Source organism: Pinus tabuliformis, chromosome 9 (assembly GCF_031772625.1).
Source record: "Pinus tabuliformis cultivar Carrire ecotype Pingquan chromosome 9, CPIR1, whole genome shotgun sequence".
Lineage (NCBI taxonomy): Eukaryota > Viridiplantae > Streptophyta > Pinopsida > Pinales > Pinaceae > Pinus > Pinus tabuliformis.
The window spans coordinates 1010884470-1010900968 of NC_142307.1; the positions used below are offsets into that span (position 1 = coordinate 1010884470).

Consider the following 16499-nt stretch of genomic DNA (forward strand, 5'->3'; position numbering starts at 1 on the left):
AGATATGGCTATCATGAATCACCAAGGATAATGATAAGATGCATCATGGCATCATAGAAGCATTAAAAGCAAGAGCTCGTGATCATAGGGAAAAATAATTGAAATAGAAGTCTATGGCAGTCAACTATGAAAGGATATAGCTCTTGGTAACCTCATTAGAAGCATAAGTGGCAATTATGGGAAAAAGAAGAAAAGTTCATCTAGCACAAGGCTCATCATACATCAGTGAAAGGGGAACATTTGCTAAATGAGGATGATCAAGATCCTCTATTGGAATCTTCATAGGAAGGCTCACCAATCAAAAGGAAGCAAGGGTTTGATAAAGAATTCCATCTTGTGGGAATTCATGGGATGATGGTATGATGACAAAAGAGGTGAAGCAAATCAAAGGATTGAAGTTCTTTCAATCAAGGAAGTTGTTGAAAGAAAGTCTAATATGACCTAAAGGAAAATGAGGTGTGTATGCTTGTATTCAATATTATAGAGTCATGTCATATGGTCGCGAGTAGCATGGATAAATGCTCTATCTCGAGAGCATGATCAAAAGAAAGGATCTCCTACTTTGAAAGGATGCAGGAAGGCATAGGTCACACATTGTCTAGATGAAATCAACATAATATGTCCTCATATGAAATGTGAGGTGGTAGACAAAATTGGACAAACTAGGACTGGAAGTTCCTAGAAGGAAATGTGTGAAGGAAGAAAGGAAGAGATCATGAAATATGCAACTATGAAAAGGGAAATCAACATCCGAGGACTGAGAGATTTGACTCGGATATCTCCATGAAAGGTATGAAGACTTTGATGAAGTCTGAAAAAGAAAGAGACTCTTGACAGTTTATATCTTTAGGACATGTGTCAATGTGAATGCCGGAGGTTGATGCGAACTAGAAGATGTCATTATGAAAGACCATCACAAAGGTAATTCTAATTTAATGTTATTCCTTATTTTTGAATGATATCTGGATGGGCTTATGCAAGGCTACCAAGGGAAGAGCTATGGATATCTTCCACCACTGATGTCCATGTAGTAGGATGAAAGATCCTTAAGGAAACATGGCATGAAGAAGGCAACATGGCATGAAGGAAGGCTAGATATGAACTGATGGATCACTTTCCGATGAAAGGAATAATGACATGACTGACTCATGGATGAAAGTGATGGATGGTATGTGCCCTACGAAGAAGTCCCAAAACATGAAGACTCTTGAATAAAGAAAAGAAGTTCATGACATCGTGAGGAGTTCTTCAAGCAATTGGTTGTCCCATCATCTCCACCTAAAGAGTTGTTGTAGGTCCCTAATTAAGAGGGAGCCTGGAAACAAGTTTCTAACTTGGTAGAAACTTGGAAGCAAATTCCTAAGCCAAGAGGGAGCTTAGGTACATTCCTTCTGTAGGAATGAGTACATTCCTTCATTGGAATAGGTATATCCTCCCTAATTAAGAGGGAGAGATAGAAACATCATTCTTGTCTTCACTTGGGAAGACATAATGGAGGATTGGGTAAACATCTGACATCTGATACTCTTTGAGGATGAGTTAGGGCATCCAAGATAAGAGTAGTCATAGAGGATCGATATTCTTCGAGGACTGGGAATCCAAGATACGAATAGTCTTGGTGGATTATACTCTAAGAGAACCCGGGTGGGGTATGTTCCAAGAGAGATGATGATGAGGGTGTCTATACATCATTGGTCTCGCCAGCATTGAGCTCTGATCTTGTGGAGAGATAGAGTTGTTAGTCAAGGCCTTGCTATGTGACAATGTTGGTTGATACGATGCTATACAAATGGGTTAGCAATCCGACGACTCTTATGAGAATTCTTCAAATTGAGAATGACCACATACCTCGTATGGATTATGACTACCTTCCTAGTTAAGAGGGAGTGTTGAAAAGTGTAACTAGGTTCAGTCTTCATAACGACATGTGTAATTATGATTTTACGTAATTGATGTAAAGAAGAAAAATAAAATTATTTTTGTAAAACTTGAATCATGGGTTTCATGATCAAGGAATTTTATTTTTAGATAAAGCTCCCATTGTGAGCTATTAGGTTTGGTCATCAAGTCATAAAGTTCATAGAGTCAATGTCAAAGTTTGAAGACTCATTTTGGGCATGTAATCCATTGTAAAAGAAAATTTATTAGCCCTCCAAGACCTTGTCACAAGCTCCTCTTCATGTCGACCAAATGATGCTCCTAGAATGGCAAGTCGGCTCACCTACAGCTCAAGTTGGCTTATTTTGATGGATGAATCACTATAAATAGACAACTCAGCCTTCATTTGTGAACAAGCAATTCAGAAAAGCAAGTCTGCAATAAGAAGTGCGAAAATCACTAGGAAAGGAGCCTCATAACCAGCGAAGAGAAGGAAAGGTAGAGCAAAGTCTTTGGCGTTGTTTATTGGTTTGTTTTTGGGTTAAGTATTGTTGGAAATAATACTGAGAGGGGGGGGGGGGGGGTGAATCAGTATTATCAGATCAATAAAACTTTTTCAATGCTCAGAAACATATACGCTACTTCAGTTAAGTGAACCAGCGTGTACACGCTACTGTGTCTAAGGAAAACAGCGTATAACCAGAAAACTTATAATTCAGTTAGTTTATCTTCAGTTAAGTGCATCAGGTCATCATTCACCATATTAAGAGTAAACAGATGCAGTATAACAGAACAGATCATCATACAAAAGCCACACACATGAACACCATGATATAAGGTGGAAACCCAATGTGGGTGAAAACCACCTGCTGCAAGTCGTCTCTATCTTTCTTTAATAAGAATTTCAGTTTACAATCTTTTGTACTGGTGCAGCCTTATACCAGTACGCAGGCTACAACCTGCAGAAGGCTTCAACCTTCTCTCGTTCTCCAAACTTCCTTGGAAGGGAGCTCCAACCCCGTTTGCTCTTATACTAGCTAAGATGCTAGTACGTAGGTGTTGGCCTACAATCTTCTTTCCTTCAGGTACCACTTTTCATCAATTTTCAGACTGGATACTCCTGAAGCACAACATTACAATCTGAAGACCATGATTCATTCACAAATCATATAAAACAACCAATACTAGCATCATCAATCTTTGAATCACTGAACCACTGAAACCCTGTCAAACCCAGTCACCAGAACACAGAGCAGACTACAGAACTCTGCATTAACAGTCAGATCCAGCTGCAACCCAAAAATCAAGCTCCAAAAGATATACGCTACTACTATGAAGGCAACCCGCGTATACACGCGGTTTTACCAAAGACAACCTGCGTACAGATCTAAAAATAATTTTTCATAACTTGCAGCTGTACCAGATTTCAGTTATACCCAGAACATAACATTGCGTCAGTATGCAGATCTAGAAATTCGCATAATCAACCATATAAAGATAGTTCATTTCAAACCATTTGATCCCGATCTCTCCTTAGATCTTGTTCTCCATCAACCAATGAGATCTCTCTTTAGCTCAGATCAAGCAATACACCATCAACCAATAACCTGCATACTGGATCTAATACTTCATCAGATATTCAAGACATTTCAGATGTTTTTGCCTAATGATCTTCTTCTCCTTATATAGCCTTAGGCCTTGCTCAATACCACGAGCCAAAACCATAGAAATCCAAAACCATCAACTCAAAACTAGGGATCGACACGTCCGTCGAGACACCATGGTCCGAAACCATAGGCACAACTTCCAAGGAATAACCGCCATGGACCAAAAAAGAGTTTTCCACATACACGAGCTTTTACTGAAGCCAACCTGTGTGTACACGCGACTTGGGCTTGATGAAGCTGCGTATATGAATTTTCTCTTCTTCTTATACTTTGATCATCAATTCCTTGTTGCTGACCTTCTGCACTATGATTTGTCATCAGTGAGGTTTGCCATCAAGGACAACACTTGTCTCATAATGCCAACAATCTCCCCCTTTGGACTTGATGGCAACCCCAAGATCCTTAGAAACATTCTCCCCCTTTGTCATCAAGGGCAAAGGGCTGTTCTCCCCTGAGTACAAGCTGATTTCTCTGCTCTGCTGTGCTGAACATGCTCCCCCTGACTGTAGGCAAGATCTGCAAAAGATGTTCTTCAAACGAACCAAGACTTATACATCATAAAGGACCTTCCTATCACCAAAAGACTCAATGCATGCATCCATACTCCCTACCAAGAGGAGATACATCAGAAATATAATAACCAATAACATTACATCATTCATCCATCCCAGGCATAGTGGGGAAATCATAGGTCGTTACATGACCTTGACACTATAAAAGAAATATGACATAGAGACAACAAATCTAGACCAAGACTTCTGAAAGACACCAGCAGTATCTGATAAACATCTTTTATATCAGCAGCCAAGATTTCCTTCTGAGCTCCTTCTCCTGAAATTAACAACAGTTGTGAACTAGGACCGAAAGCATCTAAATGCCAACAATGCTTTATGAGACTTTAAGCTGCTCCCCCTGAATCTGTGCCTGCTGTACCCCCTGAAACTGTGCCTGAAGAATTTTGACTTACCAATCTCAGACCTTCTCCAACCAGAGTCTGCCCTTATTGATCAGAACTCTATATACGCGACTTCTCCTGCATAAAACAGCGTATGTACGCGGATAGAATTTCTGCAGCACGCGTACACCATACACGCGACTTTCCCTGCATAAATCGGCGTATATACGCGGATATCCCTTACGAAACTCGCGTATACCAACTTTTCTGTAGAACAGACAAGCTTTAACAGCAGGATGAAGCATCCATTACTCCCAGCTTTTGTCTGAGATATTCAAAAGTTTCCCTGGGCAGTGGTTTTGTGAGAATATCAGCAACTTGTTCCTTAGAAGGAACATACTCCAACTTGACCTTCTGCTCAAGCACTTGTTCCCGAAGAAAATGGTACTTGATTGGTATGTGCTTGGTCTTTGAGTGCATGACTGGATTCTTTGAAATGCTGATTGCACTTGTATTATCACATAAGATAGAGACTGGTGGCGTGCAAGTGATTTGAAAATCTTGCAAGGTCTGCATCATCCAAAGAAGTTGTGTGCAACAAGATGCCGCAGCCACATATTCTGCTTCAGTTGTAGATAAAGCAATCGAACTCTGTTTCTTGCTGAACCAAGATACTAATCTGGAACCCATGAAGAAAGCACCACCACTTGTGCTTTTCCTATCATCCACACTTCCGGCCCAATCTGCATCTGTGTAAGCATGAAGAGTGAGATTTGTATCTCTAGGATACCATAAGCCATAGTTTTGGGTCCCTTGAAGATACTTGAAGATTCTTTTGACTGCCTGAAGATGAGTTTCCTTTGGGTTGGCTTGGAATCTTCCAACAATTCCTACTGCATGCATAATATCTGGTCGTGTACCTGTTAAATAAAGCAAACTCCCAATCATGGATCTATAAGTTGGTTGGTGAACGGCTGCTGATTCATCATTTGCAATGAGGCTGCATCCTGTAACCATGGGGGTACAAACTGGCTTTGAATCTTCCATGCCATACTTCTTCAAGATCTGATTGAGGTACTTGGTTTGAGACAAGAAAATGCCTCCTTCACCTTGTTGGATTTGCAATCCAAGAAAGTATGTCAATTCTCCAAGTAATGACATTTCAAATTCTTTCTGCATAACCAAGGCAAAGTTCTGACTCATAGCCTCTTCATTGTTGCCAAAGATAATATCATCTACATACACAACAAGTATTAGCAATTTGTTATTTTCAACTTTCATATAGAGATTGCTATCTGCTGATCCTTTTGAAAAACCTTGTTGGTGAAGATATTTGTCCAACCGATAATACCAAGCCCTTGGAGCTTGTTTGAGACCATAAAGAGCCTTTTTCAATCTGCATACAAGGTTTGGATCATTCCCAAGAATGAAACCATCTGGCTGCTCAACATATACTTCTTCTTCTAAGTCTCCATTCAGAAAGGCTGATTTCACGTCCATTTGAAATACCTTGAAGTTTTGAAAGCTTGAGAGAGCAAGGAACATTCGGATGGCCTCAAGTCTTGCTACAGGAGCAAAGGTCTCCTCAAAATCTATCCCTTCTTGCTGCGCATACCCTTTACAAACAAGTCTGGCCTTGTTTCTAATTACTTCTCCATTTTCATTCAATTTATTCTTGAAGACCCATTTTGTCCCTATGACATTCTTATCTTTTGGTCTAGGAACCAGTTCCCAAGTGTTGTTCTTTTCGATCTGCTCAAGTTCTTCATCCATTGCTTTGACCCAACATTCATCTTTGCATGCCTCTTTCACATTTTGTGGTTCAGTGGAAGAGAGTAATGCCAAATAGCTTGAGGCTTCTGCAATTCTTCTTCTTGTTTGTATTCCTGCTTCTTTCTGCCCCACAATCTGAGATTCTGGATGATTCTTTTGAACATATCTGGATGGAGTCTTCTCTTCTATTCTTGCCTGCTCCTCTGGTTCTTCTTGAGGTTCTTCTTCTTCATCATTCTGTCTTTGAGTGTAGCCTTCATCTTCTTCAATGTCTTCATGATGAACTTGCCTAGGAATATATCCCTTCTCATCAACCACTACATCAATGCTGTCAACAATTCTGCCAAGTCTTTTATTGTAACACTTGTATGCTTTGCTATATGGAGAATAACCAAGAAGAATGCCTTCATCTGCTCTTGGTTCAAGTTTGCCAAGTTGCTCATCAGTATTCTTAATATAACATTTGCTCCCAAATATTTTGAAGTGCTTCACTGAAGGAGTCTCACCATTCCAGAGTTCATGAGGTGTTTGAGTGTTGTTTACTCGGACATTTGTTTTGTTAAGAATAATAACCGCAGCATGTGCAGCTTCACCACAGAAAGTTGCGGGGGTACCTGATTCATCAAGCATAGCACGAGCCATTTGTTGGATTGTTCTGTTCATTCTTTCCACCACCCCATTTTGCTGAGGAGTTCTAGCAGTAGAGAATTCTCTTTTTATCCCATGTTCTTCACAGAAATCGAAAAATTCGTTTGAGGTAAACTCTCCACCTCTGTCAGATCTGAGGCACTTAATTTTGTGTCCTAATTCATTTTCAACCAAGGCTTTGAAGGATTTGAATTTTTCGAATGCTTCATCTTTGTGCTTCATAAGTCCTAACCAGACAAACCTGGAGAAATCGTCAATGAATAATATCAAGTATTCTTCTCCTCGAGGTGTTCTTTTTCTGAATGGACCACATGTATCTGTATGTACTAGCTCAAGAGGCATGCTAGCTGATCCTTCCTTCTCTGGAAAGTTAGTTCTGGTTTGCTTTCCAAACTGACAAGATTTGCATATAGTGTTGTCTGGAATTTTGATATCTGGAAGACCACGAACTGCCTGATATTTGCATGCTTTCCTTATTTGTGAAAAGCTTAGATGCCCCAACCTTCGATGCCATAGCCAGTGTTCATCATCCTTGCTCAAATAGCATTGTTGTGGTCCTTCTTCAAATATGTATAGATTATTTGGAGTCCTTCTTCCTTTGATCACTGTTTTACCTGTATCAAGATCACGAACACAACATCCATTTGATCTAAATATTACCTCTGTTCCTTGATCGCACATCTGACTGACACTCAGAAGATTATGCTTCAACCCATCAACATACAAAACATTTCCAGCTTTGACCTTCTCTTTCAATGGAGCCACACCTTTTCCTTTTATGGCTGCAGAGATATCGTTTCCAAAAGAAACTTTCTTCCCTTTTTCTAATGCGGTATATGACTCAAGCTTTTCTTTGTCCCCTGTCATATGCTTCGAACATCCGCTGTCAATGTACCATAGACTTTCTTGACCTTCTGCATAAAAGGCTATCCCACATCTTTCTGGTTGTGGTTCTTTATTCTCCATGTTCTGACATTTGAGTTTTGCTCCTTCTGAATTGTCTTCCGGAACCTGCTCCTGCATTCAGAGTCTTCATGACCAAAGTTATTACAAATAGAGCATTCAACTTCATTTTCAAGAACCGAAAAGTTGTTATAAGTCCTTTTCATGGTTTCAGTCATTCTCCGTTGCTTTTGAGCTTCTCTAGTCATGATTGTCTTGTATGCAACACATTGAGTTGCTTTGTGACCGAAGTTATGGCAAGAAAAGCATTGGCCATTAAAGAAAATTCTGCGATAATCAGATCTATCATCCAACCGATTGTAGCTTCTATTTATTCTTGGAGCAAATTGGGAAGATTTTACCTGTGGCTGATTGTAGCTTCTGTTTGTCCTTAAGGCAGTTTGTCCCCAAATTTCTTGATGGTCTTTATTTGTTCTTGAGGTAAACTGTCCCTGATTCACCTGATTACTTTTATTTGGCCTTTGCTCGCTTTTCCTTGCTGCATCAAGATAACTTTTAGAGGTAGAGGCTTGAGATGTTTCTCCATGATATCCAAGACCTGTCTTGATCAGAGGAGATCGCTGCACATTGATAATCTCATCCAAGGTTTCAGATCCTTTAACAAATTTAAGATTAATAGCTTTTGTTTTCTCAATCTCTTTTCTAAGACCAACAATTTCACCTTCTAGTTTTTCAAGATGTTTTTCCTTTTCATCAATTTGAAATTGTAGAGTATCAATGATCATATTCTTTTCTTCTATACATCTCTTGAGTCTAGTAATTTCATCATATAGATTATCCACATCTATAGCATCCATATAATCATCATCTTCAAATGCCATTAACAACTTATATTCATTACCTCGTTCATCTTCATCACTATTCGATAGACCATCACTATCTTCATGAGTGTAGTAGCTTTTCTTATTTGCACTCTGTTTCTTGTTCCATCTAGCAGGTTCCTTTCCTTTATCCTTATAAGGACATTTTGCAGCATAATGACCTACTCTCCCACAAGCAAAGCATTTAAAAGGTAACTTACCTCTGAACCTTCCAGAACCCCTTTGAAGATTTCTGACAAAATTTGATTCTTCTTCCTCTTCTTCTGGGACGTGGCTTGCTTCGTAATAAACTTCTTTGCCTGATGCCTTGAAAGCAGCTTCTCTTCTGTCTGATGGACCTCCCTTTCTCATTTCATAAGCAGTTAGAATTCCATGTAGCTGAGACATAGTAAGAATTTGTAGATTTTCCCTTTCTTCTATTGCAGATACTTTAGATTCAAACTTGGGGGACAATGATCTTAGAACCTTGTCAACCACTATAGCCTCTTTTATTTCTTCACCCAAATTTTTCATACAATTAACAATCTCATCTACCCGAAGAAAATAGTTAGCCACACTTTCATCATTATACATCTTGAGAGTCTCATATTGAATCCTGAGAGTTTGAAGTTTAGCACACTTTACCTGTTCATCTCCTTCATAGCTTGTGACAATTTTGTCCCATATCTCTTTTGCGGATTTGTAGTGCATTACCTTCATGAATTCCGTTTGGGATATACATCCTAATAGGGTACTGACTGCTTTCGCATTTGTTTCATACTTCTTTTTCTCAGCTGCATCTGTAGGAGTAGCTGAAGGAAAAGTGTAGCCTGTTTCTACGATGTCCCAAACTTCTGTACCAAGAGATTGAAGATAGGCAGTAACTCTTACCTTCCAATAATTGAAGTTTGTCCCATCAAAAACCGGTGGCCTGATTGATGCTTCTCTCTCGTAGTTGCTCATGATGAACGATCTACCTTCAAGCGATCAAGCTTTTCTGAAGGACCTGCTCTGATACCAATTGTTGGAAATAATACTGAGAGGGGGGGGGGGTGAATCAGTATTATCAGATCAATAAAATTTTTTCAATGCTCAGAAACATATACGCTACTTCAGTTAAGTGAACCAGCGTGTACACGCTACTGTGTCTAAGGAAAACAGCGTATAACCAGAAAACTTATAATTCAGTTAGTTTATCTTCAGTTAAGTGCATCAGGTCATCATTCACCATATTAAGAGTAAACAGATGCAGTATAACAAAACAGATCATCATACAAAAGCCACACACATGAACACCATGATATAAGGTGGAAACCCAATGTGGGTGAAAACCACCTGCTGCAAGTCGTCTCTATCTTTCTTTAATAAGAATTTCAGTTTACAATCTTTTGTACTGGTGCAGCCTTATACCAGTACGCAGGCTACAACCTGCATAAGGCTTCAACCTTCTCTCATTCTCCAAACTTCCTTGGAAGGGAGCTCCAACCCCCTTTGCTCTTGTACTAGCTAAGATGCTAGTACGTAGGTGCTGGCCTACAATCTTCTTTCCTTCAGGTACCACTTTTCATCAATTTTCAGACTGGATACTCCTGAAGCACAACATTACAATCTGAAGACCATGATTCATTCACAAATCATATAAAACAACCAATACTAGCATCATCAATCTTTGAATCACTGAACCACTGAAACCCTGTCAAACCCAGTCACCAGAACACAGAGCAGACTACAGAACTCTGCAATAACAGTCAGATCCAGCTGCAACCCAAAAATCAAGCTCCAAAAGATATACGCTACTACTATGAAGGCAACCCGCGTATACACGCGGTTTTACCGAAGACAACCTGCGTACAGATCTAAAAATAATTTTTCATAACTTGCAGCTGTACCAGATTTCAGTTATACCCAGAACATAACATTGCGTCAGTATGCAGATCTAGAAATTCGCATAATCAACCATATAAAGATAGGTCATTTCAAACCATTTGATCCCGATCTCTCCTTAGATCTTGTTCTCCATCAACCGATGAGATCTCTCTTTAGCTCAGATCAAGCAATACACCATCAACCAATACCCTGCATACTGGATCTAATACTTCATCAGATATTCAAGACATTTCAGAAGCTTTTGCCTAATGATCTTCTTCTCCTTATATAGCCTTAGGCCTTGCTCAATACCACGAGCCAAAACCATAGAAATCCAAAACCATCAATTCAAAACTAGGGATCGACACGTCCGTCGAGACACCATGGTCCGAAACCATAGGCACAACTTCCAAGGAATAACCGCCATGGACCAAAAAAGAGTTTTCCACATACACGCGCTTTTACTGAAGCCAACCTGCGTGTACACACGACTTGGGCTTGATGAACCTGCGTATATGAATTTTCTCTTCTTCTTATAGTCTGATCATCAATTCCTTGCTGCTGACCTTCTGCACTATGATTTGTCATCAGTGAGGTTTGCCATCAAGGACAACACTTGTCTCATAATGCCAACAAGTACACTCCACACATGCGAGAATCTGTTGCTACCTATTGCAAGAAGAACGAGATACCACAATCATATTGAGAAGACAGATTTTGGAGAAAACAAGGTGATTCTCTAGCCTAGTTAAAGGAGAAGGAACCTCCATCTAAAGCGAAGGGAATCAAAGTGTCTAGCACTCTTGTATGCTACAGCTAGGACTTCTGAAGTAGGGCCGAGAATTGTAGAGCTGAATCAAGGAACCGAAATATATAGAATAGTTGAGATAGTGAAGGAGGCAAGGAAGTTTGACCATCATTGACTCAAGGAAGAAATCAGACAAGAAGGCTTGTGACTTGGTCTTGGAAAGGTCGTTGAGTCAAGGATCTAGGTCATGGTCTTGGTCTTGGTATTCATCAATTGAAATCTCTATAAGAAGAAGAATTCGTTTGGGTTTTCCTCTCAAATTGGAGAGGTTTTGGCCCTAGTTGATCGCCTATATTTTGTGTCTCTTGTCTCTTTATTGTTTATGCTTTGGTAGTTGTTTGACGAACACTATGACAATCTAACTAAAAGAGAATATTCTAATCTAATGAAGTAAAAAGCATTCATAAGCAGTTATCATTACAAGAGAAATCACCTAATTTCTATGCCCTAGATTTCTCAACACATCGGACTTCATATGGAGAAAATATAATTTCATGTCCCATTCAAAATTCACCAGACTTGACAGTTTTCAAGATTTTGAGAATTGAGATCAATGGGATTGCGACATTTCATTAGATTCGAACATGTATGAGGGTATGCAAGCAACATCTAATTAAGAGTACCAAGTTCTATATGTACCCCAGTATTGGTAGGGTTGATTGCTGAACTCGTTTGTCATGGCCTTAGCGAAAATGTACCCTTCACTCGAACCAAAATCATTAATCAAGCATGTTAAACTTCTTCTACCATATTTTATTATTTGAGGTTTGGATTAGGCATTTTGATCAAAACCTGACAATGTTGACTAATGTCCCTAGAGAATCACAGTAGAGAATATAAGTGATGGTGGAACATTGCTTGTGAAGAAGTGGTGGAACATGCATGGCGATGTTACCCCACAGCTACAACATTTGGCAAGATATGTGCTTTCACAAGGTAATGGACTAATTTCTTTTATATGACTTAAAATTTGCATGTTCATTTGTAATTGATAGAATCTAGATTCTATATGGTGGATGTTTGAAAAAATAATTAATGTACTATGGATGTCATTTCTATCTTGATTTATGTACAAGTATGCATGCTTTCATATATTCTGCAACTAATTTGGCATTTTGGATGTTTTTTATAATATAAATGCAATGATATATATATATATATATATATATATATATATATATATATATGCTTATGGGATGCTTCGCTTCTGAGGATTTTTGGAAAATGATGCTTCCGACACTTCACTTCCAAAAAGAGCACCTGCTTCGTCCTTGCTTCATGCAACATTCGATTCGTGCAACTGGGGTTGAGTGAGGACAAGCAAATTCAAAGAGGGAATGTATGGTGTGGAGGGTGTTGATTGATGAAGATTGGTGGAGCAAGAATGGGTTCTTGCTCAAGTTCACATTACCTACATTTGATCTTCTCCGAGATGCAGAAAAACTTTTCTTGGGAGAGATTTATGATGGCCTTGATACCATTGTTGAGAAAACCATGGAAATTATTACAAGGGAGGCTCCCACTCTTCCTTTTGTTGATTTTGATTCGCAGAGCAGTGAGATCCATCATTGTTACAAGGTAGAGTGGCTCTAACACTCCATTGCACACTTTGGCACATGCTCTGAAACCAAAATTTTATGATGAATATTTCATTGCTCAAAACAATGGGATGAGGAAGGCGCCACACAAAGACAAGGAGGTGGCCAATTGAGTAAAGAAAGCCTTTCAGAGGTTGTTTCTAACTTCTTTACAAACTGAAGTAAGTGGGGAATTTGCTTGTTTCGATACTAGATTGGAGAATTCTATAGGCATCTCATCTTTGGAGTAGAGGAGGACCATGAACCTAGTCAAATGATGGACCTGTCATGGAGTAAGTGGCATTTATTTGCAAAGCATTGCCACTCATATTCTATCACAAGTGGCAAGCTCTTCATCAATGGAACAGAATTGGAGCACCTATAGCTTCATTCATTCCCTAAAGCACAAGTTGGGATCGCAAAAGGCTAAGGATCTTGTATATGTGCATTCACACCTATGCCTTGTGTCTCATAGGGCCAAAGAATATACAAGTGTAACTCATAAAGATTTGGATGTCGAAACAGAATCCCCGGACTTGGAACTCTCTCTTGATGCTCTTGATATTGGTGGTGAAGCAACTGGAAGTGGAGCTGCGTCTTCTTCCAATCCACGCTCTAGTTCTACTGAACAAGCATCTTCTTCTATTTTTGTTGATGAGGATGAGGATTATTAGGATATGTAATTGTTCTTGTCTCTAGCTCATGTTTTATTTCATTTTCAACGCATATGACCTCATGTATAAAGGCTGATTTTGGACACTTAGAAGTATAACCTCATCTATAAGGGCTAATTACAGATTTTGCATGCTGTAATCATCTGAGAGTTAATATAGACATGGTTTTCCTTCTAAAATATCATTTGTTTGTCTCATTTTTTTTATATTGCAAAATGATGCGTTATTTGTAATATATATATATATTGATCAATGTTGGCCTTATCAAGTTGATCCCTGAGGGTGTTAAAAGGGATTGGATGGGAGGATGTCATCCAATTATTCTTTTTAATGTCTCTTATAATAATTTACTAAAGCTTTGGCCAGGAGGATTAGGCTACTGTTGGCCTGGATAGTCCACAAGGAGCAAACTGGTTTCACTAAGGGCAGATTTATTCTTGATAATCTTATAACTGCCTGGGAAGGGCTAGAATGGATTGATATTGACAAGGCATATGATGGGATTGAATGGGACATTATCCTTAACAAGATGGACTGCTTTTGTTTTGGATCTTTCTTCCATACATCAGTAATGTGGAACGAAATCCATATTCCATAGACCACAAGGCCAAACTACACAAAAAAGCAGATCACACAAAATGCATAAAAAATCTACCTTGGTAAACAAATTGGTTAAACAGGTGCTTTTGGGCTATCAAAAGAAAATGTCATCAAAATAGATTGATCTTAGGTGACAACTTGACCAAGAAATCTTATGCTTTGGTAGGTTGAGATTTAATAGTGCACCAACTTATTCTAATAAAATGAAGTTTAGAAGAGCAGACATACTGCAAGACGTGCAAGTCACAGATGTCTGATAAGAAATATTCTTGGTGCAACCCTGAACAGCTTCCATGAAAGACAATTCAAGTGAAATCTGCGAAAGCCAGTAATCAGGATGAATATTAGAAATGCTTTCATACAAACAAAAGAGAGCCTGCAAGAACATCTTTGGCAACAAGAAATATTATTAAGCAATTTAGCCTGTTGGTGCAAAACAAATACCTTCACATCCCCACCTCCAAATGATCCTTGGTTAAACATGTTCCTCAATGCCTGGCATATAAAAAATATGCATTATAAGTTATTATCAGAATGAAAGTGTTAATGACAGAAAATTTAGTAAAACAAACCATGGTGAATGTTTCAGGAGTCCAGCCCAAAGGTGCAGGCAAAACAAACAGCTGAATAAAAGGAAAGCAGTTATAATGTTATTGCTTACGGAAATTAATTTTCTTAGAACCCCATGCATTCTTGTGATTAGAGGTCAACATGGAGTTGTGTCTTGGTAAGAAACCACTGTATAGCTCAAAGACTTGTATAATGTACTCATAGATGCATACCAGAAGTTGGATTCAGCACTAAGACTTTTCTTTTGCTTTTTACATGTTTTTTTTAGCTTATAAAAATTATCCAAGATCTTGCATTTTATGAGCATAGAACACATACATATGAGTATAGACTGATATATCAGTAGTGCATGATCTATGTGGTACAATCACATCAGGCAAATTTTCTCAATGCACAATACCGGTTTCTCTCCAGAAATCAATTAATACTAGCTGGAAAGTGCAGCTAGTCACACATTCTTTTACAAGATGACAAATAATTTGCGTTAATGTGATCCTAGACTACAGTAAATATTTATGACTTTAGACCAATGTACGAGTGCTGTCACAACTTGCAAAATTTCTAAATGCACATAACCATCTCCATTCCAGGAAGCATTTAGCATCTCTGAAAGTGTAGCTAGCAATTTCGCATCAAAATGCCTAGTTAAGACTCAAAATGATAGTATATCAAACCCATTCCTCTGAATATATGAGTAATCCAGCTCAAATTTCGTAGTTTTCCAGAGCACACATTAAGGAATGACCATTTTGTGATCTAATGAAACAATTTTAATAGTCAACATTCAGAAAATATTACTGACTACAGATACCTCATTCATTCCTCCTCCAAACAAGTCTTCAAAACCAAAACCACCAAATCCAAAACCAGAGCCTCCACCTCCAGGACCACCTGGACCACCCCCTGCTTCTGCCTGTGCAAAACCTTCCGGGCCAACCTATAATAATTCAAAAGATCAATTAGGTTTTTGAACATCTAAACTTTTACAAAGATCTCAGAATCCAACAATTAGTATATCTGCCTGATATGAAAATCAAATTGTATAAACAAAAAATTGATATTGAAAACTTCAATCAAAGTGTTCTCAAGCTATAAAATATTTGCAGCATACACAAGTTGACAACGAAAGTCAATATTAACAAACAGAGAACCTAAATTGCACAAAACACGAAATTGCTATTGTTTCCAAAATGGTATAGTTTCTGAAATAGAGATAACATGGAAATACAACCCAAAAAAAATGTTACAAAACAGGGAAATGACATTCTTAAAAAGTAAAGAATAACAAAATATATATATTTTTAAATAGTAAACTTTCAGGAAAAATTACAATAATAAACATAATCAACAAAATCCCATATGGCATTACATTATGCGATGTCCAAAATTAGCCCTATTGAATAGGCTATATATGCCAAAATATAAAATGAGTTATATAAAATTTACCTAGCTCTCAAAAATTGAAAAATAATAACATAAGTTGTAATCACTGAACATAACTAAGTTAAATTTTACCGAAAATATCCAAAAAATACTTATTGTCCAAGCCACCTGCATTGTTAGGAACAGTGCTACAGTTAGGGGCTGATTTCTGCCCAAATATGTAGTTTGTTGTCCTTAAATGAAGTGTGTGGTGGTAATCATGCAGGTTGCACTACATGTAGTAATCAGAAATGGTGGAAAGATGCCAAAAATGCAGGAAAATAAGTGCCATGTAGGGTTTTTTTTTTCTTTCATTAAAAAAGTCTTTTTTTTGGATCAGCATACTGTATTTTTAAAT

At 38.3% G+C, this 16499-nt stretch overlaps 1 protein-coding gene across 1 annotated transcript in view; it reads right to left on the reverse strand.

The window, feature by feature from the left end:
* The window catches only part of LOC149152141 (chaperone protein dnaJ GFA2, mitochondrial-like), a 240918-nt gene that overhangs the window by 190217 nt on the left and 34202 nt on the right, over nucleotides 1-16499 (reverse strand). The window contains exons 7-9 of the mRNA XM_089439251.1: nucleotides 15531-15656; nucleotides 14594-14644; nucleotides 14378-14465 (exon numbers count right to left, since the gene is read on the reverse strand). Coding sequence (XP_089295377.1) covers nucleotides 14378-14465; nucleotides 14594-14644; nucleotides 15531-15656 — 265 coding nt within the window. The remainder of the gene's footprint in view (nucleotides 1-14377; nucleotides 14466-14593; nucleotides 14645-15530; nucleotides 15657-16499) is intronic.